At 38.2% G+C, this 15,884-nt stretch overlaps 1 protein-coding gene and 1 long non-coding RNA gene across 2 annotated transcripts; one reads left to right on the top strand and one right to left on the bottom strand.

Annotated features, from left to right (window-relative positions):
• Window positions 1-1,297: 1,297 nt before the first annotated feature.
• LOC307015416 (uncharacterized protein) lies at window positions 1,298-10,166 on the bottom strand. Its single transcript, XM_079643997.1, has 17 exons — window positions 9,955-10,166; window positions 9,644-9,764; window positions 9,191-9,265; window positions 8,502-8,891; window positions 8,177-8,275; window positions 7,853-7,944; window positions 7,548-7,726; window positions 7,291-7,384; window positions 7,108-7,195; window positions 6,711-6,836; window positions 6,483-6,597; window positions 6,307-6,369; window positions 5,702-5,819; window positions 5,459-5,560; window positions 5,193-5,363; window positions 4,843-5,019; window positions 1,298-4,478 (listed from the first exon to the last, which is right to left on the bottom strand). Exons 1-9 carry the CDS (start codon window positions 10,003-10,005, stop codon window positions 7,139-7,141), a joined length of 1,158 nt encoding a protein of 385 aa, XP_079500123.1. The 5' UTR covers window positions 10,006-10,166; the 3' UTR covers window positions 1,298-4,478; window positions 4,843-5,019; window positions 5,193-5,363; window positions 5,459-5,560; window positions 5,702-5,819; window positions 6,307-6,369; window positions 6,483-6,597; window positions 6,711-6,836; window positions 7,108-7,138.
• Window positions 10,022-10,665, top strand: LOC307015417. The gene is made up of 2 exons (XR_013801520.1): window positions 10,022-10,109; window positions 10,160-10,665. It is a non-coding gene; the product is annotated as an uncharacterized lncRNA (long non-coding RNA).
• Window positions 10,666-15,884: the final 5,219 nt, after the last annotated feature.

Genomic DNA, 15,884 nt, shown 5'->3' with positions numbered 1-15,884 from the left:
CCTCCTGTGTTTTAGTATGAAAGCCTGTGTTCTCCTTTGGTTCGCGCTCTTGTTTTTGACCGGCCGTTCCTGAGACCTGTCTCACACGTGGTAGAACCTGAGCCCGGAGTACTCTGCAGAGTGCTTCGTGATTCCTTTGTATTTGTATTGTTACCTTGTATCATTAAAACAAGATTATTGTTTCACTTGCATTCTGGTGTTTCTTAATCCCTTCCTTTTTACCAATTTACCCAGTTTATCAAACGACACGCGGAGACGAGGTTGGTTTTAAACATCCTCCAAATCTCCAAAAGTCCCAGACCCCCCATACCCCAAAAATATTTGTATTGCAGATCTACATGAATCACAGAAACGACCTATTTTGGATTCAAAACGGCGAATTTCGCCGAAAGGTGACAAGTTTGCATCACTGAACATAGACAGAGCACAACTGAAACATAACATCTGAAACGATGTAACAACATAATACACTTGTGGGGATGCAGCTTGGGATGTGAGGAGTGAGGGACACGGCTTAGAACGGGCGTGTCGCCTGGCAGGACAGGAGAGTGTGTGCACCAGTCTGCCTTGATCTATGAATTCATGTCCGTGACACTCACTGCTGCCCACAGCTGTTTTATAGAAGGAAAACCTCCTTCACTTCATGAAAGTGTTTTAACCACACACACCTCTACACACACATGACGGGTGTTATTTTCCCCATAAGGAACAAGTCGCTGCAAATTATCCCACTTATTACACGGCCACATTCTCAACAAAGTAACGACATGACTCCCAATATTCATTTAAATGCTTTTATGGATTTAGAAAATGTTTTTATTGATTTAAAAAATAGTTGTATTGATTTAAAAAATAGTTGTATGTATTGATTTAAATTGACATGCATCCGCTAAGAAAAATAGTCCGTTGTTACCGTTTTTTAAACAGTCTGAATGAAACGGCAGCTCTCAGCTGTGTATTTACACAGCTAATGGCCAATCAACCACAGCTCTCTCCCCCCCTCCCCCCCTGATCTTTCTTTTCCAGCAGCTAAATTAACGGTAGGTTACTCTGAGTGACAAGCTTACAGTTAGACACAACACTGTCATTGCAAGTGACCCTCAGTTAGTTGACTTTTATGTTCAACTGCTAAATTCGTTACTGATAAAAAAGGGCTTCTACTAATTACATTAACACTGGAACCGCCAGAGGTTTTTGTATAGGCCTACCTAAACCCGTCAAATCCCGCTATTAGAATGCAATTTTTAACAAAATAGGGTGCTACATAACACACTTTCAGGAAAAGTCAGGGACTGGGAGACTTTAATATTTTATTGAAAAAAAGTTACATTGCACACACACAACACACATCACACAAATTGACCCGATTGGCGGTTCTTGTGTTAAATAAACTCACTAATTAATGAAACCAGTTCAATACGCATTATTCTTATTCTTATCATTCTTTATGAGCGCTGAAGTAGTCTTAAAATCTGATCTGTTTTTTAAATGAAATCTGACGGCAGGCAGTTAGCTCTGATCACCTATGATAAATGTGTCACACCTAATCTGGCCATTCAGCCACAGAGGTCCCTCTATACCAGGGGTCGGCAACCCGCAGCCCACGGGCCGCATGCGGCCCTTTAAGCCCTCTGCTCTGGCTCCCTTGAGCTTAGACAAAAATAAGAAGAAAATAAAATAAAAGTATTTGTAGGACTATTTATATTTTGTTGCATGGTTGAAAATGTTTCGTATCTTGTATTTTGAGGTGATACTGTGACACATAAATCAAAAACAAAACGGTTTTAATTAGGTCAACTAAAATATGCGTCACATCCTGCTACGGTCCCGCACGAGCGCCTTTTCTTGGAGGTGCTCGCGCGGGGACCCCCGGCTCGATGAGCGAACTATGGATAAATCAAAGAAAAGTACCGGAGGAACACAGGATTTAATTCTGTGTGGACAGAGTTATATGCTTTCACAGCAAACGATGCTGGTTTACCGGTATGTTTGATATGTAGAGAGAAGTTGTCAAAGGTGCTGCAGCCTTTACGTATCGAGGAACAACACGGGTGAGGAAGACAGCTGACAATCTTCAGTCATAATTCAATGGGGTATGTCATTTATTTCAGAAAACACTTTTTGTTATATTCCATGGAATGCTCTTAACGTCCCGATAGCAATGAATATATTAAATGCTTTGACAATAAATACATACAAAAATTAATCTCTGGAAGCCGTAGCGCTGTAAAAAGCACGACCAATCATTTTAGCAGGCCCGGCTAAAATAACTGGATGGCCTAACTGCCTGTCAGCCTTCCATCTGTGCACAAACTTATCTCGTGGCCTCATTGATGATGCGTGTTCGTGTGTGTTGGAGGAGGGACTCTGTAAGAAAGTCTGAAGGAAGAGGCAGATTTTTTCCGGTTGTGTATTTTCAAATTGTAGCGCACTCGAGCTGGTTTCTCCATTCTTACCTACCCTACCTTTAACTCTTTTTAGGGTGCAGCTATATGTTTTATTTATTTCGAAGTGGGCACATTTTAATAATTTTTTTTTTCCCTTCAAATGTGCAGAGGACTCCCCAAGTGCTGTGTTTAATTTATTTTAAAGTAGGCCTGTGTATTATTTGTAATTCTCCTTATAGGAGTTCTTTGCTTCTTATTAGAGGTTAGCAGTTTTATATAATCTAATAAATAGCCTAATAAATGCAAAAAAACTGTAGTTTTTGTCTGATATAACAATAAATACAACTTTATTAGCTATCAAGCTATGAAATATGTTTTGCGGCTCCAGACAAAAAATGTTTGGGGAAAAAGGAGCAAAATGGCTCTTTTGGTCAAAAAGGTTGCAGACCCCTCCTCTATACAAATCAAACTGTAGACGGTGTGAAAGCACCTATTGTTTTAAATAATGGTCGGAATGTGACCTGTGAGCCTTCTGAATTACCGTGGGACAGTACATTCTAAACTAAAATGTTCAATCAATAAAGTAACATCTTATCTTATCTTATCTTAATAATATCTTCATATTCATAATAATAATAAATCATACAGTATGTGTCCGAAAGGGAGCAGGAGGAAGCAAACACAAAAATATACAACAAATATACTGCATATTAAAGCAAACGATTGTAAAGGTAAAAGTATGAGCATAACAAATAAAGAAGTGTAATGTAAACATTTACATTATAATTATGATTATTTAATATAAATAAATATAAATTTAATATATAAAGACTATATATTATTGAATTACAAGATTAGATATACTTTAGTTGATCTAAAATATTGATGTGTTCAAATGCTCTTGACTGAAAGTCCATGAAACTTGTCTTTCTGTATTTGTGAATGAAGCGCCATCTCCTGGTTAAAACCTGAAATTGAAAATCTGGCAACGCCCTCTTGGAAAATAGTGGGAGGGCTGAACATTCCTCTATACTGGTCTTAGGCAGGTCGTAGGCAGGAAGCTATAAGCTGGAGTCTGAAATTCAGTGCTACATCTGTATCAACAGCCCCACCAAAAATATTTTCCACCAGCCGCCACTGCATTACATTACATTGCATTTAGCTGACGCTTTTATCCAAAGCGACTTACAATAAGTGCATTCGACCAGGAAGATACAAACTTGAAGAAAACAGAATCATATAAGTACATCAGGTTTCATAGAACCAAAACATTTAAACTGCTACTCAACTGGCTTTAGATAAGCCAGCCCTTTGTTAGTACTTTGTTAGTAATTCTTTGTTAGTAATTCTTTGTTAATAATTATAGTCTAAAGAGATACGTTTTCAGTCTGCGCCGGAAGATGTGTAAGCTTTCTGCTGTCCTGATTTCAATGGGGAGCTCATTCCACCATTTTGGAGCCAGGATAGCAAACCCACGTGTTTTTGCTGATGGGAACTTGGGTCCCCCTCGCAGTGCGGGTGCAGCGTGCTGTTTGGCCGATGCAGAGTGGAGTGCACATGCTGGGGTGTACGGTTTAACCATGTCCTGGATGTAGGAAGGGCCAGATCCATTCGCAGCATGGTACGCAAGTACCATTGTCTTGAAGTGGATTCTGGCAGTTACTGGAAGCCAGTGAAGGGAGCGGAGGAGCGGCGTGGTGTGGGAATGTTTTGGAAGGTTGAAGACCAGACGAGCCGCTGCATTCTGTCTTTATTTTGTATGTCTTTAAGTGTGTTTTAAATGTGTTTTGTCATTATTATGGCGTGCACCAGCATGTGGACGTGACACGTCGCTTGTGAAAGAGCTCTCCAGTGCCTCTGTGTTGCTTGGCAGAAACCTTTACAGGTCTTCTTCCTCAGACTCAGGGCTAGTGTAGCCATTGCCATCCGACTCCTCAATGTCCTGCTGTAATTGAAGATCATGGCATTCCAAAGCGGCTACACCGCTGTACGCATGTACAGCCTGTTTGTGTTGGCTTTTGAGGAAGTGCCACCTCCGACTGAGGACACTCTTGAGCCCATGTGCAGCATCCTCTGTCAGGTCACCGAAATCTGTCGAGGAATAATCACACAGAAAAAGGGCTGAATGTAAACAAACCATGACAATTGCAAATCTCTTTGCATTGTACAATGCTGCATATGTAAAAACACTACAAAATAGGTAAATCCATGTTAAACTGAAGGATGTTACTATATATCGGGTGCCAAATGGGACATGTTGATTAATGCTTATATAGTGCTTAACAAATAGTCAATAGACAGAAAATAATCGATTATGATCTTGATAATGAATAGTTTCAGTAATTGATTATTTCACTTCAGCCTGACACAGTGACAGATGTGTTCTACTTATGTAAGACAAGCAATGTGTTGAAGAGGTGATGAAAATATTCAAATGTTAAGATCTCAGACATACTGCTGGTTTTGATGCCCTCCAAAGTCTGTCCTCTGAGTGCTTCCACTTCTTGCACTTCCTTCAGAAGGAACATGATGTGCTGCGACATCTCTTTCACCAGGATGCTCTGCTCCTCCTCCAAACGTCTGACCAGCATTACCTGGTCAAAGACAGACCTCTTCAACCTGAAGGTGTTGCCTTTAGGTTGAGGAAAGGAATGGAGTAGTGGACAAGGAATATTTATTCATATATTATATTATTACAGAATGATTTTCATTTCTGAGACACAAATCTTTGTAGCGATAGCATTGGTTCTTTCATATTTTGGTATAGACTAAAAAAACAACAAGCCAAACTAGCAATTATCCTACCATTTGCATGCCTCTCCCATGGCAGGATGTAGCCCTCTGTCAGACTGCAAGCCAACTCCTCGTCGATCTGTTCTTCCTGCACTCCTGTGTTGTATTGCACAACTTTTTCGCGAAGCTTCTTCTTCAGCTCTCTCATTCTCTTCCTCTTCCTTTGCCTTGTCTGGTTGCTGTCTGCAAAGTGAAACGGAAACAAAACTGTGTCATGGTGCCAGAATGTTTTTGTTGTTTTCGAAAGGTAATTTCAATAACTACGTTTGACAACAAACCATGCTAACGATACAGATCTTGCTTCCTTCGCAAAAGAGTGAGGGTGATGTTCTCAATATCCACCCTCAGTCCTTCAGTACACCCTGGGGCGTAGACTCTCTCTAAATAGTTGCAAAAAAACAATTGGAGAAGAGATACAATCAGTGACAGTCTCAGTTTCAACATATGGCCAACTTATATTGTGTGTCTTAACTTACAGTAATGAACAGATGTATATATGGAAAACCTTTGGTATGTCTTACCTGTGACCGCCCATTGCCTGACATCATACACCCACTGCTGTATGGTCTCCTGATCAAAGTTGTGCTCCTTTTTGAAGTCGCTGAAGCTGGCAGCTTCCACCTTTGCCTTCTCTGTGATCTTTACAAAAAAAAGAAAATCACCATCACCAAAAGCACCATGCAACACCATAATGCAAAGAACACCAGTTTTCAGTACAAGACCTTCAGAAGAACAGTTGAAACATTACATGACACCATCTGACTTGCAAGAGGAAGTGTGGATAAGGGAGAACATCATGTATATAGCTATGAGGTTACATTGCAGACATCCTTCATAAATATGTAATGTCAGATGAGAAGACAATTGTAATTTGCCCTTACTTTGACATATCTGTGGGCTAAAACTTGATGAAGGTTGAAAACTTGTGTACTGACTTCCTACAATATGCATGCATGTAGTGTTGCTGAACATATGAACTGCCTATCTTTCATTTTAACTCAGACATAAAAGATATGCTTTCAACTAATCAACAGGCTTGTCACTGAGATGACACATACCTATTTGTACTGCTTTCTATTAAGACTTCTTCAACCATACAGTTACAATAATGCCATTAATAACATACCTGCTCTACTTCCTCTCCCACTGTGTTTCCTGCTCCGTCCTGACTTCTGTCACCCCATCTCACCTGCAAAACAGCGCAAGTAGTGTTATGTAGCATTTCCTTAGAAGTGTTTGATATCCAATAAGGCATGCCATGCACAACATTTAAAAATCCTTTGCATTAAAGATGTTATGTACCTCGCATGTTGCTGTATGGGCTTTAGCATGCATCACGCTAAGAAATGGCCTCATTTCGGTCAACGGCAGAAGCTCCGGTAATCCCTCGGCTATTTTGTTAAGGTATGGCCAGTACCTAAGAAGCAGGAGCAGCATTTTGTGACAATATCAATATCATCTAAAATGACTGCTGAGGCATAGGCCATTTTAAACATTGTTGTGGATGTGCAATATGACAGTGAGGATTACCTGCATGTTACATCCATACAGAAGAAGTCAACATTTGCCTTCTTCGACATCTCTTTTTGGAGAAACATTGGGTAAGCGTATATTTCTCCACGGAAGTGGTTCAGTCCTCGTAAGAGAAACCCATGTCTGATTAATCAGAAGAAAATCTAGTGGTTAATAATAAACTGACACAGCAAGGCCTGGCTTAAGCACTCATCTCTGTCATCTAGGTGGCTATAACAAAAAAAACACTTGGATGCTACAAATGATGGATAAATTCCGCTTCACCATCAAAAGTGTTTAATGCTTCCAATTCTTACAAAGACTTAGACTTTGATTGCTATTAAAACTGAAATAATGAGACAGGACTCAAGAACCAAACACATATACACACACAGACACACTTACAAATACATACCTGCAAACTGCCACTCGAATGCCCTCCTCGTCTATCTGGGCACCAGACCTTTTTGACATCTCTCTCCACAGACGGCACTGTCATTTCCCTATAAAGTCAGTTTATTACACACAAGTTTTGACATATATAAAAAAGAACACCACAGGTGTAACTGCAACTATCTTAATAAGAAAAAAAACGTACACTTTTCATGTTGCCTCTGACAAGGTCAACAAATGTTGCGACTTCCTCATCCTTGGCCAGGAACAAGCCCTCATAGATTGGCGGCTCCTCAGTCCTGTCCATGATAAGTTAACATACAAGTCAATAATAAAAATCACAAAGCACTACATTACTATGATTTGTTTTAATGTCTGTTATGGCTACTCAAACACAACCCCAAGGGCTACTATTTGTATTTGCGGTGTGTTCGTTATCATTTTCATTAATACCATACCTACCCTTTTGACTTGGAAAAGCGGTAATGCTTGCGGTTTCCATCACAGCAGACAGCCAACATGTCTGGAGAACATGCTGGACAAACAAAGTGATGGACCTGGCACATATCCTCTTGTTTGTACTGACAGAAGCAAAACTCGAAGAAGCTTCGCTGAAATGTATCAGCACAGATACTACCTGTCTGAATATTGATTTAAAAAAAGTGGATTAGTAAATGTTTTGAAAGCAATGCCAACAATTAATGATATGGTATACAGTAATATGATATTGTTTTTTGTATGTTTCCGTGTGATTCAGGCAGATTTACCCGTCCAGCTTGAACAGATCTGTGCTCCAACATTTTCAGAAATGCCTGCCTGGACATGGCTGTTGCTGTCACCTTCATGACATTGTATCGTCCTGTGAACAAATGGACAAAGTAAAGGTATTTCGGTCATCAAACTGTGAGTTTGCCTTAACATATTGTATTTTATACATAGATGTGCATATATGATATATTAGCTATTTGACATGGCATTTGGGTGTTGTCTGAAAATGACCAGGTGATAAAAATCTTTGCGTTGCACAAAGTGGTAAAACTCTGCTGTACAATACTACTTGTACAAAAAGAAGGGCTTTCAGAACAACATACCATTGATGGTGACCACAGAAATATGCTTCCAAGGAGTAACTGTGACGTCATCAGAGCATTCACAGATTGACCTTGGAGTAGGAACAGGCAGTTGACATACTGCAATATAGAAAATAAGTTAGGAAGGGTGTATTTACAGTTTTTCCTTAATTCTCCAGATTATCAAGATATTCAATAACATTTTGCATAATTTCCACATATCTTGCAGCCCTAGTCAAAACCAATCATACTTTTTTCAATCAGCTATGTACACTTCACATTCACACTTAATTTTGGGAACTACACTATAATGGGACATTGTAATGTAATGTTAATCTTTACATAATTTGTTCACAAAACTGAGGCTGGCCATTTTCATCCACCACCACAGCAGTTGTAGGGGGAATGGGCTCCAGAAATCCATTGAACACAGCCTCTCTGTCATGGAAGATATTCCTCTTGTGGGCCTCAATGTCACAGGTTGCACAGAGGAACTCCATGTCCAGTGGAACACAGTCCAGGCACCTAATAGCCGCTTCTTCTGCACAGCATCTGTGGCACTTCTGAATGGCTATTCTCTCAGCTGAAAGTTTTGCATTAAAAAGCATTGGCCTAGCAGTTTTCATTCTCACATCTGTGAGAAGCTGCCTTTGTGCCCAGGCAGAAACCGTTCCGTCTGTTGCCTCCAGGACCTGGACTGCAGTTAGGGTGTCTCTTAACTCTTGGAGATACGTTTCTAAAAAATAAAACAGCTGTTAAGACACCCTACAACTGGTATGATGGATATTAAGGTAGTATACTGAAACACTTTTGAGTTGGAAAAATATATGCGGACTAATAATAGCGACATGCTATGAATCATTATATGCATCCAAAGCAATATTAGCAAGTGATACTTATACCAGATATGCATTCACTTGTCATGAAACAGTCAACACTCAATACTTTATTATGATTAACTAGATGAGTATAAAAATTGAAAAATTGGGAAAAACTGTAGTGCCAGTCAACTGCTGTTATAATCAATATACTCACCAAGACTACCGAACTCTTGATGTTCTAGCTGAAGGCCTTCCTCATGCACAGGATCGTCTCTTCTGGCTTGTGAAGCTGCAGAGACACTCATTTTTGCTTAACCCTTCAATCAATCTAAAATTACACCAATTAATTGTAATATGAAAATGCTCTGTAAGGACTGCAGGTAATGAAACTCAACATATTACCACAGCATCACAATGACAATTTACATTTGCCATACTTTTATCCAAATCGAGGTACACAAGTTCAAAAATACAACACAAGCAAGGATTATCAGTCACAGGCTCTTACAATATCTTGATTTAATTTGAAAATGTTTTAAACATTGCAACAGATTTGTCAAGAGGTATCTTTACATTACATAATTTCTTACTGTGTACACCAAAATAACTTTGTTATAAATTATCTTTATTCTTAGATTTAGAAATCATGATATAGTAAAGAACAAACCTGATGCGGAGCGTTGAGTTTCCCGTTGTCTCTCACGTCTGCGTGTGACCACTGGATTAGAAAGGGGTCTCTTCCTGCTTTTTCTTTTCTTTTTCGGAGGGATGGCAGGGGTTTCAGTAGCCTATATTTTTTCAGAGGTTGAGATCAACAACAAAGTTGTAATACAACATAAGACAGCAGCACTTATATTTGAGCAATTATTTAACGGTTGCATAAAAAGGTCTAACGGACCCTTTACATTACATCAATAAAAAGCAATAGCAATGATTATATTACAGACTTGGGTATTTGCTTATCATGAAAAGCCTCACCCTGGCCTCATGGACAAGAGCCTCGCTTATCAATGTGCATCCTGGCCTCATTGGGATCCTCAAAGATCCTCACTTCATGGTTGAGGGACATGGCATACAAAGAGAAAGTGAGTGATTAAAAGAGAAAGTGAGAGAGAGTGATTGAAAAAGAGAAGGTGAGTGAGTGATTGAAAGAGAAAGTGAGAGAGTGATTGAAAAAGAGAAGGTGAGAGAGTGATTGAAAGAGAAAGTGAGAGAGTGATAGAAAGAGAGACAGTGAGAGAGAGTGGCTCTTAAAAGTGCCGTTGGTTTTATATGTGTGTGTGTGTGTGTGTGTGTGTGTGTGTGTGTGTGTGTGTGTGTGTGTGTGTGTGTGTGTGTGTGTGGATATGTGTGTGTTGGTGATAAGAGTTGTAAAGAAGCTGTCAAACAGGAAAAATAAAAACATGATTAGGATTATTTAGAATAACAGTAACATCGGTGCATTACTCTATTATGCAATAATAATTTAGTATAATTTATACTGTGAATATTGTTATATTATGAGGGACATGGCATACAAACAATACAGACACAATATACAAACAATACACAAAATAAAGAGAGTGCAATAATAATTAATCTGTGCATTACTCTATAATAATTTAGTATAATTTATATATCTTATATCTTCTACTATATATTTTTAATTCTACAATGTAACAATCCCAATGTCCCCACTGGCCAGTCAAATCTTCTGGAAAAACTCCAGGTCCACATTTTTGTTCCACTCCATCGCCGATTCCACTATTACAATTCTGTGTTGAAAGCTGTCTTTATAACACATGGGCAAATACAAGCATTGAAACATATTTTTCTAGCAAGCACCTCCACTATCCTACTGTGCCGGGGACAGCTAATGTCATTTAGCTGTATAAACTATAAATGCTACCCAGCTACAAACTTTGACCGGAAAGCCGGAGGCTAGCTGAACGTGGCAGCTAGCTTGCGCGTAGCCTATTGTAAAAGCTAAACACACTACAAAACTCAACATAACATCCAGGAATGAAACGCTATAGAGACTGTGCTACATTGGAATAAATAAAAGTAATATCATTTCGTGTTTTAAAGAAATAAACTCCCCTTGATTTTAGATACTTACTGTAGTCCGTTGTGAGATGAAATGAATTAAAGGGACTTGATCGTGGGCAACCTCACGTGGCTACGTCAATGCCGTCAAGCGCGACATAACGTTGCCGTGGTAACGACGGCATCTTCTTCTGGTTTATCGTTGTTATAAAAAAAATGATTATTATTACTATTAATGATCAAATATGAATGTAATTGTCTTTTAAATAACGGAAACTAAAGGGAACAATCTATTTGACACAGCTGAAGCTCTGGCCTTCCTTATAAAATAACTAATTTAATAAAAATGCACCGTTTTCTGAGAACAAACATTGGTAAATAATGCACCATAATACATTCTGACGAAAAATAAAAATTATTATGAATACAAATAAAATAAAAGAAGCCTGCCGTGAGTTACTACAAGCTATAAAGTAGATTTTAAAAACGTTTTATAGAATAAAAGCTCAGTGCTGGAAGTTGTAGAAATGGTGTGTGTGCACCACGACAAAGGAGCCTCATTCACCTTACATTGGGGTTGTTTGCGTGGTGCCGACACGCAAAGATAAAAGATTCCGTGACTCCACCACGCAATGCGGTGTTAAGGAGTCGTGGAGGAGTCACGCATTCTGGTGAGATCAGGTTGTTTTAAACATGTTTGCAGACTGTTCCAAGTTAGTGGAGCTGCACAACAAAAAGCTTTCTTCCCTAAGATAGTCCTAGCACTTGGCACATTTAATAAAACCACATCATGAGATCTCAGGCAATAAGTACTTTCAGTTTGTCGAGACATCAGAGAGCAAATATAAAAAGGTAGTTTACCCAACATGGCTTTGTAAATTAACATGTACCAATGACTGAGCCTCCGTACAGTTAGTGAAGGCAGACCTGCCTTGGCATACAGGGTACAGTGATGAGTAAGTGCTTTACAGTTAATAGAATACAATGCTTTTTTCTTATTCAAAAGAAGACCTTAACCTAAAGTACTCTTTAATGCTTAAATTAAGCCTTATTAGTTTGTCTGTTTTGCACATCCTCCTATTAATATCTAATAATAAAATAATACAATTCAATAACGTGCTATAACCACCAGGTGTCCCTTTCTATCAGCTCTGCACCGTTATGGTGTAAATACAGCCTATCTACCAATTGGATCAAATTTAAAAGTCAGCCGAATTAGTGTTGATACTGCAGGAGACGTATTGTGGGAAAAGAAATGTAAGATGCTGTTTAATTGCTTATATATTTATGATCCACGGCACGTTTTCAGTTTTGGCGGCAGTTCTCCTGTTTGTCTATAGTCTTCTCAGCAGGGCTCTATAAATAGAGAACTACGGCAGATATGTCATATTTAATGCAGCCGAACCGTGTATTACAATGCCGTTAAATGATGACTTTCAAAGAAAAAAGCAAGCACACTCGGAATAAAGTATTATTTTATTTTTAAAAAACGTTTTCAGAATTCCCATCACATAAAGGCCAAATCCCAGCATGCATTGCGGCTAACCATCCAATCATTGAGCTGAGGATGGTTAGTGCTAGATCGTATACCTCCTGGGTTTTAGGCGGAAGTGACGTAACCTGCCACCCAGGACAAGAGACGAGCATAAATACAGAATCTTTCCACAGAAATATCATAAAATATTTTGAGAATTCATAACTTTTGGAGGACAGCAATACCAATATTTTTTTTAAATGACATCTCACAATAAGAAAAGCACAGATGGGATTTAACACTCAGAAAGCCACGAGTGCATTTGATTTTGGATTACAAGTGACACACACAGTACGAGGTTTATTTAAAAAAAGGGGGGAGATTTTTTTAGGAGTGTGCTCCCTCTCACTCCTGTTCACTGTCCTCCGGATTCCTGTAGGACTCCATAGTTGCGAAGAGCCCATGCTAAATTAAATTAAATGTGTCTACTTTTACTACCAGATGAACTGTCAGTTGCTGCAAAACTTGCCGATTTCTCATCCACGATTACGTCACTTCCGCCGCCCAAAACCCAGGAGATATACGATCTAGCACTAACCGCTGAGGATCTTGCCTACGTCTGTTTCCGGTTTCGTTTCTGACCGATGTATTTTGTTATACACACATTCCTTCACATTTACATTTGAATTTGCATTAAAGTATTTCGTGAGGCCTTCTAACATGCTTTTAAATATAACTACGGTTGTAGTTGAAGAGTTTGTAAATTAACATGAACCGAAGCTGTTGCCTGGCAACTCAATCGCACAACGTCACGTCCGTTAATTCCACATCAACACGCATCAATAATGTAGCCTTTGTTTCTGCTAAAAGAGGTGTCGACCAGCTGGGGCAACAAGAAAATTGGCGTAATCGAGTGTGACTATTACAAAATAAATCATTATTATATTAATATTGACAATAACAACCGACCGTCGGGGTAGCATTTGCTTTGCATTTCCGGTTATTTATCCAATGGTTAACATGGGTTAACAATACCGTGTAACTGTCACGTTTGAAGGGATGAAATCATGACATCTTCACGTCTCCCAGCATGGTTAATCGTCACATGTTCACGTCTTGCCGTGATATCGGGTTGAGTGTAACGTAGTGTAGTGAAGTGTAGTGAAGTGTAATGTAGTGTAGTGTAGTGAAGTGAAGTGTAATGTAATGTAGTGTAGTGTAATGTAGTGTAGTGAAGTGTAGTGAAGTGTAGTGTAATGTAGTATAGTGTAATGTAGTGTAATGTAATGTAGTGAAGTGTAGTGAAGTGTAATGTAATGTAGTGTAATGTAGTGAAGTGTAATGTAGTGTAGTGTAGTGTAGTGTAGTGTATGAAGTGAAGTGTAGTGAAGTGTAATGTAATGTAGTGTAATGTAGTATAGTGTAATGTAGTGTAATGTAGTGAAGTGTAATGTAATGTAGTGTAGTGTAATGTAGTGTAGTGTAATGTAGTGTAATGTAATGTAGTGAAGTGAAGTGTAATGTAATGTATTGTAGTGTAGTGTAGTGTAGTATAGTGTAATGTAGTCTAGTGTAATGTAATGTAATGTAGTGTAGTGTAGTGTAGTATAGTGTAGTGAAGTGAAGTGTAGTGAAGTGTAATGTAATGTAGTGTAACGTAATGTAGTGAAGTGTAGTGTAGTATAGTGTAGTGAAGTGAAGTGTAGTGAAGTGAAGTGTAGTGAAGCGTAATGTAATGTAGTGTAACGTAATGTAGTGTAGTGTAACGTAATGTAGTGTAGTGAAGTGTGGTGTAATGTAACGTAATGTAGTGTAGTGAAGTGTAGTGAAATGTAGTGAAGTGTAATGTAGTGTAACGTAATGTAGTGAAGTTTAGTGAAGTGTAATGTAATGTAGTGTAATGTAGTGTAGTGAAGTGAAGTGTAGTGAAGTGTAGTGTAGTGTAGTGTAGTGTAGTGTAGTGTCGTGAAGTGAAGTGTAGTGAAGTGTAATGTAATGTAATGTAGTGAAGTGTAATGTAGTGTAGTGTAGTGTAATGTAGTGTAGTGTAATGTAATGTAGTGAAGTGAAGTGTAATGTAGTGTATCGTAATGTAGTTTAGTGTAGTGTAGTGAAGTGAAGTGAATTGTAGTGTTGTGTAGTGAAGTGTAATGTAATGTAGTGTAGTGTAATGTAGTGAAGTGAAGTGAAGTGTAGTGTAGTGTAGTGTAGTGTAGTGAAGTGAAGTGTAGTGAAGTGTAATGTAATGTAGTGTAATGTAGTATAGTGTAATGTAGTGTAATGTAATGTAATGTAGTGAAGTGTAATGTAGTGTAGTGTAGTGTAGTGTAGTGTAGTATAGTGTAGTGAAGTGAAGTGTAGTGAAGTGTAATATAATGTAGTGTAAAGTAATGTAGTGAAGTGTAGTGAAGCGTAATGTAATGTAGTGTAACGTAATGTAGTGTAATGAAGTGTAGTGAAGTGTAATGTAATGTAGTGTAACGTAATGTAGTGAAGTGTAGTGAAGCGTAATGTAATGTAGTGTAACATAAAGTGTAGTGTAACGTAATGTAGTGTAGTGAAGTGTGGTGTAATGTAACGTAATGTAGTGTAGTGAAGTGTAGTGAAATGTAGTGAAATGTAATGTAGTGTAACGTAATGTAGTGAAGTTTAGTGAAGTGTAATGTAATGTAGTGTAGTGTAGTGTAGTGAAGTGTAGTGAAGTGTAATGTAATGTAGTGTAATGTAGTATAGTTTAATGTAGTGTAATGTAATGTAATGTAGTGAAGTGTAATGTAATGTAGTGTCGTGTAATGTAGTGTAGTGTAATGTAGTGTAATGTAATGTAGTATAGTGTAGTGTAATGTAGTGTAGTGTAATGTAGTGTAATGTAATGTAATGTAATGTAGTGTAGTGTAGTGTAGTATAGTATAGTGAAGTGAAGTGTAGTGAAGCGTAATGTAATGTAGTGAAGTGTAATTTAGTGTAGTGTAACGTAATGTAGTGAAGTGTAATGTAGTGTAGTGTAGTGTAGTGAAGTGTAGTGAAGTGAAGTGTAATGTAATGTAGTGTAGTGTAGTGTAATGTAGTTTAATGTAGTGTAGTGTAGTATAATATAGTGTAGTGTAATGTAGTGTAATGTAGTGTAGTGTAGTGTAATGTAGTGTAGTGTAACGTAATATAGTGTAGTGTAATGTAGTGTAGTGTAATGTAGTGTAGTGTAGTTTAATGTAGTGTAATGTAGTGTAGTGTAGTGTAGTGTATTAGTGTAATTTAATATAGTGTAGTGAAGTGTAGTGTAGTGTAGTGAAGTGAAATGTAATGTAAAGTAGTGTAGTGTAATGTAGTGTAATGTAATGTAGTGTAGTGTAGTGTAATGTAATGTAGTGTAATGTAGTGTAGTGTAGTGTAGTGAAGTGTAGTGTAGTGT

The sequence above is a fragment of the Notothenia rossii genome (assembly GCF_949606895.1).
Source record: "Notothenia rossii genome assembly, chromosome: 8".
In the NCBI taxonomy this organism is placed as follows: domain Eukaryota; kingdom Metazoa; phylum Chordata; class Actinopteri; order Perciformes; family Nototheniidae; genus Notothenia; species Notothenia rossii.
This window is presented reverse-complemented; position numbering and strand designations above follow the sequence as displayed.